Genomic DNA, 7,500 nt, shown 5'->3' with positions numbered 1-7,500 from the left:
AGTAAGCCCAAAGTAAGCCCACGTGAGCCAATCGCGTTCTCTCCTGGGGCTTACTTTTGACCAATCGCGTTCTTTCCTGGGGCTTACTTTTGACCAATCGCGTTTCTCTCCTGTGGCTTACTTTTGACCAATCGCGTTTCTCTCCTGTGGCTTACTTTTGACCAATCGCGTTTCTCTCCTGGCTCTGCTCCTGTGGCTTACTTTTGACCAATCGGCGACCGCTATTATTATCGTCATCTTTGCAATCTTCGCAACAGGTAAGGCTATTCTTCACGACTGTATAATCGATCATTATTTATTTATAAACAGTGTGTATTTTTAGACAATTAAACATGCCAATAAAGCTATCTAGCGTGTAATAGCACACGTTTTCTTCTGTACATATGAACCTGCAACTTTTCCATGATAAATACAGTAAAAAACATGTAACTACTGTCAAGATAATTAGCCCACCGCTAATTAAGCTATATCCTCCTTAAACCATTTTTTTTGTTCATTTAGTATTTTTTGTGTCATTACATTATTTTGAGCACAAGAAAATTTATACAAAAACTTTAAAAAAAAAAACGTTTAATTCATAAATGTTATACTATACTATGTTATACATCAGTATACATATTTATGTTATACTTTTAAATACTATGTTATACATATTTAAAAAGATATGAATAGGCAAAAACATGTTTGTTTTTTTAAATCACCAATATAATTTTTTAGGTTTCAGGATACAAATGATTCTCAATTTGATCTATTTGATGATCATATTATTATGAATTGTCATATACGCCTTTATGTTATATTTTGTGTTTCGTAGTAATCTCTGCCACAAAATCTAAATAAAACAAAACCATTTAAGCATGGCATGATATCAGCAAGATTGTACCAAGAAGTGTTATTTATTTTCTTATTAATAAGTTAATCTTACTATTTACAATTTGTACACAAGGCAATTCAAAGTGATTCACAGTTGTGTATAAAAAACAACAATAATGCTTATGAACATAATAATAATAATCATTAATTATTATAATATTATAATAATTAATTACATAAAAAACAAATACTGTAGTAAAATACTTTCAGTTGGAATATGACAGCTATGTAACGTTCTGTTTATGCCTGAGTCCTTTCAGATAATGTATGCATACCCAGTTTTACGAAGAACCTCTGAGGGTCGACTCCTTATGGGGCCAACTGAGGAGGCCAATAGAAGGGAGATCGTGTTGGCAGGGAGGGCCAGGAGTAAGGAGGAGGTCCTGGCTGAGGCCACTGCCTTTGTGAGGCAGAATGGAGGGAATCCTGGAGACCAGTTCCTGGTTCTGGCTCACTGCAAGATCCAGTTTGGGAAACACCAGGGTCAGAGGTTCCTGTGGCTGCTGGAGAACTCACTGGGGTATGCCTGCTATCTGGTCAGCAGCATTTTGAGGGAGGAGGAGAGGGACAACCCGCTGTCGGCCAACAAACACCTGTTCCTCAGATACACCTCGCAGATCAGGGAGGTTGGCGATGCTGTGGAGGTGTATCAGAAAAAACAGGCCATGCTGCTGGAGGCCCAGAGGACAGGAGACTCTGGATGTCTGATGGTGGAGTTTGGGGATTTTAAGGGTAGGTCAATGAAGGAGGTGTATGAGGACCCAAGCAAGGAGGCTCAGGCTCTCATCACCTACCTGAAGAAGGCAAAGGCCAGGCCTAACACTAACATGGCCCTTTTCAAAGCATACGTGCTGAAGAGGCAGGCTCCAGCCCACATGCCCAGCACCACTGTGCCCGTTGCATCTGTCCCCACTGCTGCTGTGCCCACTGCCACTGTGTCTGTTCCTCCTCCACCTACTGCCACTAAGAACAGGCCTCTGCTGGCAACCAATGTGAAGGCCCTGTTGGCGCGGGGGAAGCATTTATCTGCTTCACTGCTGGCACAAAAGATTTTGTCTCCAGCCAAACCCTGTAAGTAATTTGCTAGCTTTAAAATCATTACAGTATATATTATGCAGTATATATGTGTGACGAAAATACGTGTTCAACAGCTGCAGGACCACGTGTACCTCCTGCGTCTGAGTCCGCAGCCCGGAGACAGCTCTTTACATGTGGTGAGTATCACTTAACACATACAAGTGTGTTGGTGACATGTGCTTAGTGTTTTATGTTATTTTACAGACTCTGCTGCTATGGATTTTTTTGAGGAGGAAGATGACCTGGAGATGGCAACTGTAGCCTCGCAAGCTGAGGAACAACTTCCTCAAGGTATATTAATCTTAAACAATACTTTACAAACAACTACAAATAAAACAAAACAGTATTTTTAAATGACATATCATATTATTTTATTTCACAACACAGAGGAATGGCACTTCTCAGGTGTCAATCTACATTCACTCTTTGAGTGAACATCCTCAAAGGAAAAAAGAGAATTTAAAGGTGTATGTAAAAGGTTTTATTTCATTTTTTTTATCATAATCACTGACTAAAGCTCATTCTTGTCATCTCACACTTCCCCCACTCCCCTTGAAATAAGTGGCTGTTGTAGTGTTTGGTCTGCTTCGCTTTCACGCTTCACACTGATCCCATCTTTTTTTCTTCTTGTATTTCTTCTAATGGTGCTTGGATGAAAAACAGGATTATTTTCACTGCTTCCTTCCATCTTTTCATCATCATGTCATCTCTCTACTAATCATACATGCTTTGCAGTAAACCTTGTAATCGCAGTAGCTGTCCAGCAGAGCTGAGAAAGCCATGCAGTGAAAGTCTAAAACAATAAGATAATTTTGTTGTGTTTTTTTACGCTCCAGCCACTGCAGGCTCGAGAGGCCCTGCTCCTGCTCCTGCTCCCGCTCCTGCCCCCTATCCTGCTCCTCCAGCATTGTGGACCCCTGGCCAGGTGTCCCAGTCGCCTGCAGAGCTTCCTGTCCACTGGAAAGAGCAACTCCCATCTTTCCAGCAGGACTGGATCAGGAAGACTCTGTTCAGGGCCAACGTAAAAACAGGGAAGCCTGAGCTGGTGCCACATCCCAACTTCTGGTGGTACCCTCCCCAGCCCCCGACCGTCTTCACCCAGCCCCCTACTTCTCCTGATATTTTCTTCTGCCGCCCTCTGTTCCTCTGGATGCCGCTGAAGATGTGGTCCATTCCACTTGTCTGTGTCCAGCCAGCCTGCAATAACCACAAGCTGACAGCTGCTGGCCTTTATCGCACTGTGCGCAAGGTCCTGGACATAGACGGGTGGTATGACATGGCCACAGAGTATCTGGAGTGCAAAGGGTGCAAGAAGAAGTATCCAGCCTGGTCTGAAGACATCCTGGGACAGCTCGACATGGGACACCGCAGAAAATTCCCCGCCATTCTGACATACAGGTAGAACACATTCGTATTTAGAGCAATGCACTGTAATTTGTTGTACTGTATAAAATCAAATACGTTGCTTTACTGACATTGAAATAATAAGATGTGGCACTGAACATAATTATTTGACTGTCTGTAGGTACTCGTGTGACTACCGTGTAGTCATAATGATGCGGGAGAGGACCCGGGGGAACAGTGTCACACAGCTTTTCAAAAAGCTGCAGGAGCTGCACACCTCAGCGTGGTCACAGCGGACGCTGGAGTACCTCACTGTCTGTGAGCCCTTCACAGACTCCTCCATTGTTGAGCCTCCACTCTTTTCTGCGCCCCCGCCCCTCCCACCCATCCCCAAACCCAAGTGGCTGTTGTCTGTGTATGCCAGGGACGTCCTCTCGCGGCTACCTGAGGTCAAGGCCAAAATAACCTCAGTCTTTGGCTCTGTCCTCAAGATGGACTCCACCAAAAAGGTATAAAAAGTGAAGTTTGAGTAATAATAATTGTTATTATCTTAAATTTTTCTGACAATTGTTTTGTTCTACTGTTTTTAGGTCACCAAAAAACTGGCCGGCGCTGCTGCCAACACTGCTGGTTGGTGCACTAATGTTGGCAATGAGCACGGCCAGGTGTTGGTGTCAGTCCTCACAGCGGCAGAGGGGCATGGATTGTGGCCCATGGCGGTGGGTCTCATGAAGAGGTACAGGGAGGCGGGAGTGGCACCACCCGCCATCATGTATGTGGACAGAGACTGCTGCAGTCCACATGCACACAGACAGTCGCAGGTCAGAGCCATGTTCATAGAGTGGGATGAGCTCCAAGTGCGCCTAGACATTTGGCACTTCATGCGGCGCTTTGCAGCAGGTGTCATCACGGAGGCTCATCAGCTCTACGGCACCTTCATGGCTCGGCTTTCCATGTGCATCTTTGAGCTGGATCCTGATGATGTCGCTGCTCTACGGTTGGCCAAACAGGGGGAGTTACAGGCCAGAGGAGCTGGTCCAGTCTCAGAGAAGGCTCTGGATAAGCTGATCACCAGGAAGGAGTTGGCACTGCACTGTCGGAAGCGGACCAGAGGAGTGGAGGAGACCACCTGGAGGATCAAGGCGCTCATTGATGAGATGGACAGTGAGAAGGGGAGGGACACTCTGGGTGTACCATTGCTGGACCACGAGCGAATCCAACAGGTCTGGATAGATCAGCAGAGGCACATCGCCTGTATTCAGGACCCAGAGGGCTTCCCTCTGTACCAGAAGACAGACACACTGAAGAAGGGTGGTGTGGAGCTCAGCTGCTATCGCTGTGCTCGTGGCTCCACCTCCTTGGAGTCTTTCCACCTCCATTTAAATCGCTTCATCCCAGGTAGGTTATAACTTTTATAACCTGCAAAAAACTTTAAACTTTTATAACCTATTCTGCCATACTGAATACATACGTAACATATATTTGACTTTATTTGACCTGTAGGGACCAGTGCCAGTGATGCGCATTTCCAGGCCTATCTCCTGGAAGGCCTGATGCGCTGGAACCAGGACCGGATGGATGAAGCAGTGAGGGGAAAGACTGACCTGAGGATCTACAGTAGCATTGAGAGGGAGGCAATGGACCGGCTCAGCCGCAAAGTGCTGAAGGTGTCCCTGGATGACCGCTACCAGCCTCCAGGGGCTTACACAGGTAAGAATTATTCATGTTAACTCAAACAAAAGATTATACATTATACAGGGGTATGAGTGTTTGAGTGTACATTTTTTATATTGTATTTCAAATAATTCAACTATTGGTGGAGTTATTTGTGCTTTGTTTAATTTAGGCTTAATTTGACCCTTTTTAGACTTATTTCTTTGCTTTCTTTTGCTAAAGTGAATTTGAGTGCATTTATGCTTATTATCTTCTTGTATATTATTTTCATTTATTGATCTGTTAAACTGTATCAAGCCTACAAACGATCAAACTTTGAAAAGTTTGATTGTTTTTTTGTTTCAGTTTGTTATGGACAAATAGCCACTACAGCTATAATAATGTGATAAACTTTGTATAATGTGATGTGCTTTGTATGTGTGTTCTTTTGCAGGGGAGCTGCTGGGTATGGAGTATCTGTACAGTCAGTCTGGGAAATCCCTGACTGTTATGGATAACCCAGAAGAGGAGGATCGGCTGGTGGAGCAGATGACTGATGAGGTGGTGCAGGACGAAGGCTTTGTTGAGGAGGAACCTGAGGACCTCACAGTGCCAGTACTCTATGACCTCATTGAGCCTGTCCCAGTCCACAGCAGCAGCCCCCAGACCTTCAACCCCTGTCCCTCTGCACCAGGACCATCCTCACTACATCCACCCACAGGACTGCAGCACCCTGCCCACCCTCCTCTGCAGTCTCCGCTTCTGCGCCCTGCCCAGCCTCCTCTGCAGTCTCCGCTTCTGCGCCCTGCCCAGCCTCCTCTGCAGTCTCCTCCACGGCCTTCTGTCCAGCCAAGTGCTGCCTCTGCTCCTGCAACATCAACTGGGTCCAGTGTTGCAGACCAGGCTCCTGTAAGTAAGCTTCTCATTATTAGTTTCTATTTGCTTTTGCACTCTGACATTTAACATGCTGTGTATTGTTATTGTAATAACCTGCAGGCTCCTGTTCTTGGACCCGATGGCGTTGCAGGCTGGGATAAGGTGCAGGATTTGGCTGAGTACCTGGTGTCCCTCCGTCAGGCACTCTACCTGGACGAGCAGCAGGTTACAGAGGTCATCCGTCTGTGGACTGCTCTTCCTGATGGGGACAAGAGGAAGATCCACTATCAGCCCAGACACCAGCCCAAACTGACCCACGGACGCTTCAAGGCTCCGAAAAACACAGGAGTGACACCAGGTGTGGACAGTGTGAAGAGGTGCCTGATTGGTCATCCTGGGGGGCCGGCTCAGTGGCCCAGCACCAGTCGCTTAGTTGAGGGCATGTGCATCAAACTGTGTGCACTGCACAAGTCCCCAACTAAGAAGGATGGAGTCCGTCTTCCTCGTTGGACTAAGGTGCTCGCGGATTACCACCACATCCGAGACCTGGTGCTGAACTGCCAAACTCTGATGGAGGCCACGTCACTTCAGCTGTTTATGCTGAATCAGAGGACTCTCACTCAGTGGTAAGCATGGTTTTACATTGACATTTGAAAGAAAGGGATAGCAGTTATTTATTATGAATACATTTTTTGATTGCAGGTTTAATCGAAGGGAGAACACCCAGGAAGTGACTGTCCTTACCCAGGGCCTTGCTGCAGAAGACCGCATAGCTGTGGCCAGCTCACAGCTGCCTGCTCCGCGGGAAAAGCTGGATGAGGCTCCCTCCACATCAGGGGCCCGGCACGAGTTTGTCCTTCCTCCTAACAGAGCGGGACAGGCTCCTAAGCTACGGCCGGGCAGACGACCTGCCAGTGCTACAATTGTGCGGCCAATTATCCCAGCAGCTTCTACTCCTCCCCCAGTTCCTGTGCCACTGCCCCAGTTCATTTTATTGAACACTGCGCCCACACTGCTTGCAGCTGGTGCAGGTGGCGCTTCAGCTGCTCCTCTCCTGGCTCCAACTCCAGTGTTTCCTGACGTGCGAGAGGCTCCTGCTCCCACTGCCGCAGTGTCTGTCTCCCGCTTCACTCAGAGGAACAGACGACGCAGGGCAGAAGAGGAGGCCAGTGGAGCGCAAAAAAGGAAATATGTCCGTGAAGTGGCTTTTAACAAATGCTCTAAGTGTGGCAAGCCCAAAACCAAGGAGTTCGGCCATAGCCGCTTCGGCAGTGCCACGTTTTGCCCCAGTGTCTCTGGTGGCAAATCTTTAGAGGAGTGGCTGGTAGAACAGCGCCAGCAGAAAAAACCTGAACAGCCACCTCCATAATAAAAATAATCTTCCAACACAGAAAAAAGATAGTTTGTAAATACCTGTAAATAAATATCTATGTGTAAATACGGTTATGTTCATTTTCTCTCTATCTTTCTGTAATGTCTTGTTTGTTTTATTTATATTACAGAATGTTCTATTCTATTTCTACATTGTTAGTTGTTTATTGTTGTTCATTAATATCTTGTAGTTTTAGTAAATAAATACTGTTCATTTCACTCTTATTCATTGTGCTGCTTTTAATTGCCCTGGAATGTGCAAACTGTGTTTATTCATTTTAATAAAAAAAAATTACATTTCGATAT

At 46.0% G+C, this 7,500-nt stretch overlaps 1 protein-coding gene across 1 annotated transcript; it reads left to right on the top strand.

Annotated features, from left to right (window-relative positions):
- Positions 1–2,757: 2,757 nt before the first annotated feature.
- Positions 2,758–7,377, top strand: LOC148965835 (uncharacterized). Its single transcript, XM_089127329.1, has 6 exons — positions 2,758–3,803; positions 3,885–4,692; positions 4,798–5,004; positions 5,402–5,856; positions 5,944–6,449; positions 6,526–7,377. The coding sequence occupies exons 1-6, from the start codon at positions 3,504–3,506 to the stop codon at positions 7,190–7,192; spliced, it is 2,943 nt and encodes a 980-aa protein (XP_088983455.1). The 5' UTR covers positions 2,758–3,503; the 3' UTR covers positions 7,193–7,377.
- The last annotated feature ends 123 nt before the right edge of the window (positions 7,378–7,500 follow it).

The sequence above is a fragment of the Pimephales promelas genome, chromosome 24, assembly GCF_988280905.1.
Source record: "Pimephales promelas chromosome 24, fPimPro1.hap1.1, whole genome shotgun sequence".
Taxonomy (NCBI): Eukaryota; Metazoa; Chordata; class Actinopteri; order Cypriniformes; family Leuciscidae; genus Pimephales; species Pimephales promelas.
This window is presented reverse-complemented; position numbering and strand designations above follow the sequence as displayed.